At 42.7% G+C, this 13,244-nt stretch overlaps 1 protein-coding gene across 2 annotated transcripts in view; it reads right to left on the bottom strand.

Moving 5' to 3' along the window:
- Positions 1-3,115: 3,115 nt before the first annotated feature.
- Positions 3,116-13,244, bottom strand: part of RPRD1A (regulation of nuclear pre-mRNA domain containing 1A) — a 116,227-nt gene continuing 106,098 nt past the window's right edge. The window contains exon 7 of one of the 2 annotated variants that reach the window (XM_075826836.1): positions 3,116-5,732. In XM_075826836.1, the coding sequence (XP_075682951.1) occupies positions 5,583-5,732 (150 nt within the window). In that variant the 3' untranslated portion in view covers positions 3,116-5,582. The remainder of the gene's footprint in view (positions 5,733-13,244) is intronic. The other variant, XM_075826837.1, reaches the window with a different exon arrangement.

Below are 13,244 nucleotides of genomic sequence, written 5' to 3'. Positions count from 1 at the left end.
TGAGGCCCTGTTTCCCTCCACTGTGATCCCAGAAGCACCTGCAGCGGTCACATGCCGTTAATGGTCACATGCAGCTGCAGCAAATTGCTGGCCTCCGCAATAACGCTTCCATGAACGGCACGTGACCCATAAGTCCAGCGATTAGCTGCAGTGGCACATCACAGATGAACAGCACTTGACCGCTGCAGGAGCTTCCCGTACCAGAGCCAGCAGAGAGTGGGGCCCCAGCGCTGCAGTTGGGGGCATTTAAGTTGGTCAGTACCTGATACTCTATTATTTTATACCATCCCCCGCCCTACTGCAGTCCTGGATAACTCCTTTAACTCTTTCACTGCCGTTTGTAATACGTTATTAATTTAAACGCTTGCTGTAATAGAGCTAAAGCTAAGACCTGGGTATCATAGTAAAGCCAAGTTTGTTAGCTTTCAAATGATACCAAAGCTCTAAGTTGCAATATTTGGGTGGCAGCACTTCTTAAGAGTTGGGGAGCAGGATGAAAAGTTTTACTGCTTGGTTTTGTGTCTCTGAAAAGGGAGGGGGGAAGCTGCAAGTGAGAGGAGGAAGAAAGATCCCAGCCCTTTACTGTCATCTATCCCCCTGTACAGCCTTTCAGTGACCCCCAAGATGCCCTGCTGCTGGGATTGCCCATGATCAGCTGTAATTGCTAGGGGAAGCAGCCAGAGAGTACTCATTTCCCCACAGGACATGAAACATTATACAGAGCCCATTGAAATCAATGGACCGTGCAGGTAAGGGATAGACAAACTACTTTCTGCAGAAGGACAGACATATTTTGTAGCGACTCTCTACTTTGGGTTCCGAGTAGATTTTTATGTTTATTTTTTTGTTCCTTTTTTTTAAATCCCATTGAGGGATAACTTTATTTATCACTTTATTTTTTACTTGTAATGTATTAGCATACTCCTGTATGCATCATACTGTGTCACAGGCTGCTGTTAGGGCAGCACATAGTGTGCCTTAACAGCAGGCAAACTGAACAGACAGCCCTGGAGTCCATTCTAGGTCCCCAGGGCTGACTGCAGAGGGATTCCCTGCCCTTTGATCACGTCACCGGGTTTCCAGTGACGCGATCAAAGAGGGGAGTTCTCTTTGATCTTTCTGCGGCGATCAAAGGGTTAAACAGCTGGGGTCCGAATGTTTTCCGACCCCAGCTGTATTCAGCAGTCTTCTTTAAGATCAGGAGCTGTTAGTTACAGCTCCTGCTTAGAGGATAAACCCTCACAGGAGCACTCATCAGCCTCTTCTACCGTGACGCTAAAAGACGTCACTGTAGACTAAGCACATGCACTGCCTGCCGTAAAAAGACGGTGGGCGGTCGTTAAGGGGTTGAACAATTTTATATATTTAAAAAAGCTTTACACTCTATTGTTTATATTGTGGTTTGTTTACAAGATTTTGTGCATGCGCAATGAAAGCAATTTCAATGCACAAGTCGCATTAAAAGTCTGTTCATTGCGCCTGTGTTCGATGCATCTTATTGGTCTAAAGCCTCCTAAGTACCTGCCCGGTCCTTTTTTAGATTACGTCTCAATGCGAGCACTATTTTATTTTCATTCATGTTATCCCTCAGTGCCCGCACGCCCCACAAAGATGGTATCTACAGTGATACACTGAGGAATAACATGAATTCACGTATTCATTAGCACTGTAGATACCATCAATAAAAAAGTGCTCGCATTGAGGCGTAATCAAAGAACGGGGTGGGAATTGAGGAGGCTTAGGATGCCTCGAACACAGCCACAATGAACTTACTGTTAAATGCGCATGCGCAATGAAATTGCTTTCAATGCGCATGCACAAAAGATTGTAGTTTAGTGCGCATGCGTAGGCGCAAGGGGAAGACGTCATTCAGAAGAGAAGAAGCAGGAAGACCGGAAGGTGCTCATCCGGAAGTCAGGATTGAAAAAGGCCGAACAAGATGTCTGCGGAAGAGAAAAGTTCCGATGGTGGCGGAGTCACGTGACACTAGACGGAACTAGGAGACATCTGCAACTTTGAGACGGTAAGTATATTTAAAAAATACTTTAATAAATATTTAATAGGTATTGCATGTTTTTCAAAAATGTACAACCCCTTTAAGGCAAAGTAGTGGAATATTCTGCAATGGCCAAGTCAATGAACAGATCTCAACCCGATCGAGCATGCATTACACTTTCTTAAGACAAAACTTAAAGAGGCTCTGTCACCAGATTTTGCAACCCCTATCTCCTATTGCAGCAGATCGGCGCTGCAATGTAGATAAGAGTAACGTTATTTTTTTTCAAAAACGAGCATTTATGGCCAAGTTATGACCATTTTTATATTTATGCAAATGAGGCTTTCTAAAGTACAACTGGGCGTGTTTAAAGTTAAAGTACAACTGGGCGTGTATTGTGTATGTACATCTGGGCGTTTTTACTTCTTTTACTAGCTGGGCGTTGTGAATGGAAGTGTATGATGCTGACGAATCAGCATCATCCACTTCTCTTCGTTACCACCCAGCTTCTGGCATTGCACAGACACACAGCGTGTTCTCGAGAGATCACGCTGTGACGTTACTTCCTGCCCCAGGTCCTGCATCGTGTCGGACGAGCGAGGACACATCGGCACCAGAGGCTACATTTGATTCTGCAGCAGCATCAGCGTTTGCAGGTAAGTCGATGTAGCTACTTACCTGCAAACGCTGATGCTGCTGCAGAATCAACTGTAGCCTCTGGTGCCGATATGTCCTCGCTCGTCCGACACGATCCAGGACCTGGGGCAGGAAGTCACGTCACAGCGTGATCTCTCGACAACACGCTGTGTGTCTGTGCACTGCCAGAAGCTGGGTGGTAACGAAGAGAAGTGGATGATGCTGATTCGTGAGCATCATACACTTCCATTCACAACGCCCAGCTAGTAAAAGAAGTAAAAACGCCCAGATGTACATACACAATACACGCCCAGTTGTACTTTAACTTTAAACACGCCCAGTTGTACTTTAGAAAGCCTCATTTGCATAAATATAAAAATGGTCATAACTTGGCCAAAAATGCTCGTTTTTAAAAAAAGAAAACGTTACTCTTATCTACATTGCAGCGCCGATCTGCTGCAATAGGAGATAGGGGTTGCAAAATCTGGTGACAGAGCCTCTTTAAGGCAGAAAGACCCACAAACAAGCAACAACTGAAGACAGCTGCAGTAAAGGCCTGGCAAAGCATCACAAAGGAGGAAACCCAGCGTTTGGAGATGTCCATGGGATTCACATTATATTTATGTTCAACATCTTGTCTTAAACCTGAAAGTCTACACTTCAATTGCATCTCAGTTGTTTCATTTCCAATCCAATGTGGTGACATGCAGAGCCCAAATCATGAAGATTGTGTCACTGTCCAAATAATTTTGGACCTAACTGTTTATGAATAAAACTAATTTATAGAACTGAATTTGGAAGTGTTTACAAAACAAATGTTTGTCACAAACGTTACCGAAGTGTCGGGATTGTGAATAGACATCCCGACCTGGCTGGAAGGAATGTCTATTCACTGTCAAGACACTTCAGCAACGTTAATGTGTAAGTAAGTGACTGCACATACTGATCTAGCAAGATCACTATGCGCTGATTAAATGAATGGAGAGAAGTGTATGACACTGATTGGTCAGCGTCATACACTTCCCTCCACAACGCCCACATGGTCAAAAGTGAAAACACGCCCAGTTGGGCATTAAGAAAGTCATTAGCATAAAGCTAAAATCGCTCATAACGTGGTGAAAATAGATAGTTTTTCTAAATAAACACACTGCTGTAATCTACATTATAGCGCCCATCACCTTATGTAGGAGATAGGGCACTTATAATGTGGTGACAGAGCCTCTTTAATTTCCACTTCTGTGCTAGGATGGTGCACTTATAGAGTGTGTTCACAAGGAGGAGCAGTGCTGCAGATTTTCCATCTGGATTTTCGGGCGTATTGCAGTAGCAGCAAAGTGGATGAGATTTTACCAAATATAATGGAAAAACCCTGTGGAAAAATTCTGTTGTGGATTTTCACATCAGATTTCACTTTTTTAAATGAGTTGGGTGAAACCCGCAACAAATTCCACATGAGTATGATGCAGATTTTCCACAGATTAGCGCCGGAATCCGCAGGGAGATTTTTCTGCTATGTGCAAAAATATCCAATGGGGTTGTTAAGTCTTTTTCCGGAAACAACGCCACTCTTGTACATCGGTTGTATCTGATATCACAGACTTAGTCCCATTGACTTAAATAGTGGTGAACTGCAATGCCAGACAGCCCGCGGTTGAAAAAAAAAAGCAGATTCTTTATTCTAATCCTGGTTAAAGCTTAACTGTTTTAAAAATAGAATTTCTGTGGTCATTCATTTCTGTAATAAAATCATCTGCATATGGCCCCCTGCACACGTAGCAGATTTGTAGCGTATTTTCCGCCCAGAAATGTGGATGGAAAATCTGCAGCGGAAGACTTTAGCAGGCAAGTGGATGAAATTTAAAAAATCTTATACACATGCTGCTGAACATTTTCGCACAGAAATTAGGGAATTCTGCGGATTTTCAAATCTACAGCATACTCATATTCTTCTTGGTGTTCATTGTGGATGTCATCCTTTTCTATGTAGAAGGGGTGAAATCCGCAGCAAAATCTGCATATCTTGCTGTAGAAAATCCATAACCAATCCGCTACATCTGTGGGTGCCCTTAGAGATGCAGCATGTTTTATAGTTTTGCTTGGGCATTAAAGGAAAACTCCATTCTTATCTATTAGGGTGGCTTCACACACAGCGTTTTTTGGAAAAACACTAAAGCTTTTGATACAGTTTTTTGAGGAAAAGTCAGGAGTGGATTCAAAAAAACAATGTGCGTGAAACCATCTTTAAGACTTTATTCAGACATGAGAATTATGTGTCTTTGTTGGAGCTTTTAATTTTAAAAACAGGATTAAATTCTATTAGGAGAATGCAGGAAAATCACTCCCCTCAGGTTTTTTTCCCTCCTGATGTTTAAAGCCTATGGCCAGTTTCACAATGCTATAAAAGGACCACACAAGGGTCCATAATGGGGCTGCAACACGTGGACCCTAGCAGTTCTACTGGTGATATGTTTGGTTCAGTAAAATTGTGGCCCTCTTAAATGTGCCTAGGTTTGTACAGATGTGTGTTGCACTGTAGGCAAAAAGTCTGAATTCCGAAAAAAAAAATTAAACCAGGGCTGAGAAAATGTATGAATTGTTTTGTAATGATTAAGCAATAATATACAGGCTCTTTCATTATAAAGGAAGTTGCAGATATGTATATACAGAAATGCATTACAATAATTTACATTAAACAAAATAAAACATAGTTTAACACACTGTACAATGGCAACCGAAGTTGTTGAATAGTGACCTAGTGACATTATTCACAGAACTTTAACTCGGGTCTTTTGATAGGAACGGGGATCATATTTTAACACACTGTAAATGTTTTATTTACACCCAAATGTCTTCATTAAACCACACTGTCATACAAAAATACTAACAAAATTCACTTATTCTAAGCCGGAAATGTTCAGCCATCATGGATACGTGACCTCAAGGTTTCCTGTCAATCGTCATTGTAGAGATCTCCAGCATATGGCAAATGGACTCTACTGCCAGTAACATTTGGTAGACGTGAAAGATCTGGCAGATTTTGGATGCGTAGACGCAGTTCTCTGCGGACTTGGGAAACCCTTGCCAATTTGCGCTTATACTCCTGAAAAAAAAAATTGACAATATGAATGAAGTGATATATCAGCTTAATAGTATAATAATGAAATAAGATTATTGATGGCTGATTATTAAAGTCTCACTCAACTCAAAATATGAAACCTCTGCTAATCCAATTAGAAAATTGTAACCAACATAATGGACTAACCACATTTTCCACTTGGAAAAATTGTGCTAATTTATGCCAGTCGTACCACATACTCACAATACAAGATACCATTTATAACAGGTATTCACAGTTGTAGGTATCTATTATTTGTTTCTACTTTGAGATGCTGAAAAACCTTTTATAAAAATGTTGCAATATGTGTGACACTAGTATACAACATTTTGTTGCTTGTCAGGACATCTATCTATCTATCTATCTATCTATCTATCTATCTATCTATCTATCTATCTATCTATCTATCTATCTATCTATCTATAATGTTTTTGTTTTAGTGTATGACTATTGGGCACTTAACTCTTACAGTTTTTTTACTTTAGCCGTTTGTTCCACTGTCCGCTTTTATGAATGATCCCAACTCTAACAAATATCAACAAATGTGATCACCGTTTTTTTTAATGACTTCCTTTTGGCACATCAATTAAATTGAATTAAACCAGAAAGTCTACACTTCAATTGAATATCAGTTGTTTCATTTCAAATCCAATGTGGTGGCATGCAGAGCCCAAATCATGAAGATAGCTTTTGAGATAATTGTCCAATTACCTTTGGTCCCTTGAAAAAGAGGCAGCTACATATTAAAGAGCTGTAATTCCTAAACCCTTCCTCAAATTAGGATGTGAAAACCCTCAAATTAGAGCTGAGAGCCCATATTGATTATATAACTGTATATTCAATATGTTTTGGTAAACAGATAAAATTATAAAACTTGTCACTGTCCAAATAATTCTGGACCTAACTGTAGTTAGATACACAGATGGATAGATAGATAAATAGATACACAGATAGATACATGCACAGATAGACAGATAGATAGTAGATAGATGATAGATAGATAGATAGATAGAAATCTATTTAATGGAGATAAAAAAAGTGTGTGTGTTTTATTACTACTATTGCTATTCTCCCTCTCTGACAGCCTGCCAGGAGAGGGAGAAGTTACAGGGGGGGGGGGGGCGGTGTCGCGGGTGAGCCCGCTCTGAACATTACCTCCCCCACCACGACGCAATAGTACATCGTGGCGCGGGAAGAGGTTAAACAAAGTGGTGGTGGTGAGGTTTAATAATACATTGTACTAGAAATAAATGACGCTCCCTTGAGCAAAACATATGATAATAGAGTAACATATTAAAGGGTAACTAAACGTTTGACAAACTTCTGACCTGTCATAGTAACATGTCAGAAGTTTTGATTGATGGGGGTCCGAGCACTGAGACCCCCACCGATCGCTAAAACAAAGCAGCAGAAGCACTGGTGTGAGCGCTCAGACGCTTCGTGTCTGTTCGGCTTTTTCAGGAAATCAATGTATCGGAGTACGGACCCAATAGAAAGTCTATGAGCCCGTACTCCGATACATTGGCTTTCCGGAAAAAGCCAAACAGAAACTAAGCAGCTGAGCGCTCGCACAAGCGCTTCTGCTACTTCGTTTTAGCGATTGGTGGGGGTCTCAGTGCTCGGACCCCCACCAATCAAAACTTCTGACATGTCACTATGACATGTTAGAAGTTTGTCAAACATTTAGTTACCCTTTAAGGTAAGAACTTACAAAGTGTTATAGACTAATACACAGTCGTCACATTATTATGACCACCAGCTAATATCTAGAGTAACCACCGTGTGCAGCACGGAAAGCAGCTAGACGGGCTGGGGTGACTCAAAAAGGTGCTGGTAGGTTTTCTTAGGTATCTGGAGCCATGCTAACTGCAGTGCATCCTAAATTCCCCAGACCATAACGCTGCCGCCACCAGCTTGTGTTCTTCCAGTAATGGTTGCAGTGTGTTTGCTTTCTGATGTTTCTCGCCTGACACGCCAACGTCCATCCGTTCGATGAATCAGAAAACGTGACTCATCTGAGAAGGCAACCCTTTGCCAATCATCGGTGGTCTAATTTCAATACTGCCGTGCAAATTGTAGCGTTTTGTTTTTTTCCGGTGCACCTTAGCATAGGAGCAGTGAACATCCCCCTGCTTCAGAGCCCCATACGCAGCAGGGTTCGCTGAACTGTTGTTTTAGACACGTCTGGCAGCCCCCTGGTTGATTTTCACGGTGAGCTGCTCCAATATAGCGTGTCGTTCGGCCCTAGCGAACCTTTGTAACCGACGTTCAGCTGTCACATCAATGGCACGTGATGCTCCGCAGTTTCCACTTAGTTATTCCCAATGGTGCCATTTGTCCACTCATGATACACTTTCACCACAGCAGCACACGAACAGTTCACAAAGTGCGCTGTTTGAGAAATACTGCAACTCTTGGCCCGAAAAGCCAATAATCATCCCTTTTTGCAACTCTGATTAATCGCCCATTTTACCCATGGCAACAGTGAGTGATATGTATTCAGACAGCCTATCGCACACCTTATATACCCAACAAGCCAGCCCACGACTCATCACTTCCTTCATGGGCTACGCGCTGCTGACGTCAAAAGTAGGAGGTAGTCATAATAATGTGATTAGACTGTGTAGAATGTTTGTAGAGGAGCAGTCGTACATGGGGCAAATCTGTCCAGGGGGCCCAATTGGTCAAACATTGTTGTCTATATCCCTTTGAAGTTGCAAACTGTAACTCATATTGAAAGTGAAGGAAAACTCTGTTAAGCGCCTCTGAAAGATTCAATGCATCAGCTGTTTTCCATCTTTTTTTGCAATGTTGAATCTAGAGGCAATATGAATATGATCAACTGGCCATCTAAATTTTAGAGCAATGGAATCCAACTGCATATCTAATAAGGTTAATGCAGGATTTGGTTTAACTTCTGCACCTAGCAATTAAGATATTGTCATGGCCGTGGACCGCCGCCGTTCCTTACCTGGCGACGCCTACGACCACAGTCTGTTGTCTTCCTGCCGGCGTCTACCTCCGAGGAGACGAAAGCACTCGCGGCTGTCTGGTCCTGTTCTTACTGGTATGGTGTGCACGCGGACATGTTTAAAGTTCCATAATCAACCCCTGCCCATCCTGGACTATAAGAAGGGCTCTGCCCTTCCACTCCCTGCCTGAGCGTTGTTGTAGTTTTCCCATGTCTGTATTGCAAACAGTCCCTTAGTATTTTCCTGCTCCCAGTGGTCCCTTGTCCTGCCTCCTATATCCCGTGCTGTGCCTTGTTCCGAGCCTGTATAGTACCTGAGTCGTACTTTGCCTCGCCTGCTGGAATACTCCACGTCTGCTGTCGCCTGTCATTCTGGATACCATCCGCCATGTCTGCGCAACCCACCACCTCCAGCCCCATCTGTGCCAGAGCCCTTGCCGCCATCCGGACTATCCCAGGTACCCGTGTGCTACACTCTTACCATAGACTTTGTGCGTAGACTGTGAGTTGGTCAGCTGCCTCTCTGCTATGGCGGAGCGGCCTAGTGGATCCACATAACCCTAGATCGTGACAGTACGCTTAGGCCATGGAACCCGCTGGTAAGCCTAAGACAGCAGTTCAGAGGATACAGACGGATATGCATGACTTACGGGCAGGTTAGGATCAACTCCTTGGGGCTGTAAACTCCATTATGGTCCGACTGGATCAACTCCCTGTTTCACTGTAAAGGATCTGCCAGACACAGCTTCTGTGTCGACGCCCGTGGGTAATCAGTCTGCACCTGCTCCTAAGTCTGAGAGAGTGACACAATCTTCTACCAGTCAGGCTGGGAGGCTGAGGAGTGGGAGAGCCTATTACAGCCTGGCCAGACGGAGCTAGCTCCCGCCCTCTGTCTATTTATACCTGCATTTCCTCCTCCTCCTTTGCCTGTGATTCTTTTCTGTTTCCTGGCTCTGCTGCTCCTGCTAGGATTATTTACCTTGCTTCATTTTTGACCCTGGCTTTACTGACTACGCTCCTGCTCTGTGATTTGTACCTCGTGCACTCCTGGTTTGACTCGGCTCGTTCACTACTCTTGTTGCTCGCTGTGTTGCCGTGGGCAACTGCCCCATTTCCCTTAGCTTCTGTGTACCCTTGTCTGTTTGCCTGTCGTGCACTTATTGAGCGTAGGGACCGTCGCCCAGTTGTACGCCGTCGCCTAGGACGGGTCGTTGCAAGTAGGCAGGGACTGAGTGGCGGGTAGATTAGGTCTCACTTGTCTGTCTCCCTACCCCGTCATTACATAATCACAGGCCCATATACCTTTTCTACCCTGGTCCCTGACACAACTATGGACCCCCTTGAGACCCTGGCTCAGCAAATGCAGGGCCTCTCCCTACAGGTCCAAGCCCTGGCTCAGAAGGGCAACCAGCATGATGCTACCCTGGTAGTGCCCCCCACCTCACCTCTTGAACCCCACCTCAAGTTGCCTGACCGGTTCTCAGGGGACCGGAAGACTTTTATCTCCTTTCGGGAGAGCTGTAGGCTCTATTTCCATTTAAAGCCCCACTCCTCAGGTTCTGAGAGCCAGCGAGTGGGTATAATTATGTCCTGGCTCCAGGACGGGCCCCAAGAATTGGCCTTCTCCTTGGCTCCTGACGCCCCTGAACTTTCCTCTGTTGATCTTTTTTTTTCCGCTCTCGGGCTCATATATGACGAGACTGACAAGACTGCCTTTGCCGAGAATCAGTTGGTGACCTTACGTCAGGGTAAGAGACCCGTTGAGGAGTACTGTTCTGACTTTAGGAAGTGGTGTGTAGCTTCTCGGTGGAATGACCCTGCCTTGAGGTGCCAGTTTAGATTGGGTCTGTCGAACGCCCTGAAAGACCTGTTACTTAGCTATCCCTCTTCTGACTCCCTAGATCAGGTTATAGCTGAAACAATTAGCAACGGAAGCATTACCATTGAAATCAATGGTAGTGCAAACGGAAAGCTATGGTTTCCATTTGGTTTCTGTTCATGGGTTCCCCTGATGGAAATGTCTGACGAAACCCATGAACGGAACCCTGATGCAGATGTGAACGAAGCCTTAGCTAAAGAGATGTAGGCCGAGGCCAATCCTTTCAATGAGGTCTTCCCAGAATCTGAAAACCTTTGAAATAGTGAGGAGCTCCAGATGACTGAAAGGCTGCTAAATTATTTGAAAGAAAATGCCAGATTTGTAAAAAGACAAACAACTGGTTTCTGGGGATGTCAAATTTACTTTGTAACTCGGTAAAGGAACAAAACCGCGAGTTATCATATAAATCCGAAATCCGTCCCACCTCCATCCTAATCGACAAAGAGAGGTTGATATGGGGGATCTAGTGAGATAGATAAATCAGGACAATTTTCACGGAACAGAAATATATTTTATACACCAGAAGTGCTTTACACCAAACTTGGGACATATGTCTAGTAGTGGTCAATAAGCGTATATTAACTTGCGTTTCAACCATTGTACCTAGCAGAGTAGCCTTTATATCATTTTTAGGGACATAGGCACATTCAGTTTGTTTCCATTAAGTATTTACCCCCGGGTCCCAACAATATTTAATAGCTGCTAAGGCCGATGCTAAATAATACAAATATACATTTGAGTTCTCACTAAACTTTCATAAATACATGCTCTTTTATTAACCTATACAAATTTGAGAAGAGTAGCTTGCTTTTTATTTATGATCACTAAGGGCACCTATAGGGCAATAGTTTGCAAGTAGTAAAGGATTTTTGGCATGGGCCACATTTTAACCAGGTTAATTCTACTTAGCCAAGAGATAATGGCGTCAGAGACCTGTTGTAATTGATCCTTAATAGAGGAGAGTAGATCTTTGGAATTAACCATATCAGATGGATTTGTCGTCTATTAAATTCCTAGCAGTCCAATATCATTCAGTATAGACACTCTCTCCCAGAAAAATGCAGTGGACAATCCAATGAGGGTGTGGATGGAAATTCTTATCCTTGTAGTTCCACCAAGCTCCTTATCGTCTCTCTCCACATTCAAAGAACTCCTGGTAGGAAAAGGATCTTATGTCTCTAATAGATGGAAAAAGGAAGACACATAGTGCAACACCTTTTGAAAAAAGATTGCTCCACGCCAAGTTTAATCCATCCTCACAGAAGTAACAAGAAATAAAAACATCAAGGTAAGTAAAAATCTTTAACATTTCTAGGCGGCACGCCAAACATTCTCGCCCGAGAGTGTTTGGCGTGCCGCCTAGAAATTGTAAAGATTTTTACTCTGCTTTTATTTCTTGTTACTTCTGTGAGTATGGATTAAACTTGGCGTGGAGCAATCTTTTTTCAGAGGGTGTTGCACTATGTGTCTTCCTTTTTCCATCTATTAGAGACATAAGATCCTTTTCCTACCAGGAGTTCTTTGAATGTGGGGAGAGACGATAAGGAGCTTAGTGGAACTACAAGGATAAGAATTTCCATCCACACCCTCATTGGATTGTGGATTGTCCACTGCATTTTTCTGGGAGAGAGTGTCCATACTGAATGATATTGGACTGTTACCAGCACCGTCTGAGCGGTAAACTTAACTGTACTTTATATATGTCATTTAGGGTATTAGTTGGATCATACCCAATTTAGTTTTGCCTGCTCCGGTCTGAGAGAGATTTTGTGGGTATTTGAGCCAAGAGAAATCATCATTATATTTGTATTAAATTCCTAGCTATGGGATATGGTCATCAGCCCAACTGAATGAAACCAATTTAGAGATACATTTTTTAAAAGATTTAGATATGTGAATAGGTAACATCGCAGATTTGGCATTATTCATTTTATAATTTGAGACTTTACTAATGGTAGTAATGCTTGCTAATATATGAGCGATTGTACCGGAGAAGACACGATTAAAATCACATCATCTGCATAGAAACCTTCTTTATGTTGTATATTTCCAATAGATATTCCTCTAATGTTATATGGGGAACATATTAATGAAGCAAATGATTCCATTAATAAAATAAAAATTAATAGGGAAAGTGGGCATCCCTGCCTCGTTCCATTTGTTAGGGAGAAAGATTGTGAGAGTATACCTGAAATGTAAATTTGTGCTGATTGCAAAGTATACATAGACATTATAGCCCTGTGGATCCATCCCATAAACACAAATTTTATAAGGACCTTTGACAGGAATCCCCAATGAACCCTGTCATAAGCCTTTTCTGCATCTAAGGGAATCCATACTGTAGGTGTGGTAAGAGATTGAGCTACTTGAATTAAGTCAATCATCCTCCTAGTGCCGTCCGTGGCTTTTCTACTCATCACAAAACCCACCTGATCAATTGCAATTACTGAAGGGAGAAGGGGATCCAGTCTCATAGGTAAAATTTTTGCAAAAAAATAAATATTGGCCTAAAATTGCCTGGTGAAGTAGGGGGTTTCCCAGGTTTCAGAAGAGTAATAATTGTAGAAGACAACATTTCCCTAGGAAAAGAGCCTGTTTTCACTGAAGCTTTAAAACACCTGAGCTAAGGCACTGGACACATAAGTAT

The sequence above is a fragment of the Rhinoderma darwinii genome, chromosome 5, assembly GCF_050947455.1.
Source record: "Rhinoderma darwinii isolate aRhiDar2 chromosome 5, aRhiDar2.hap1, whole genome shotgun sequence".
Lineage (NCBI taxonomy): Eukaryota > Metazoa > Chordata > Amphibia > Anura > Rhinodermatidae > Rhinoderma > Rhinoderma darwinii.
Note: the sequence above shows the minus strand (reverse complement) of the source record. Positions and strands in the feature narration are given on the sequence as shown.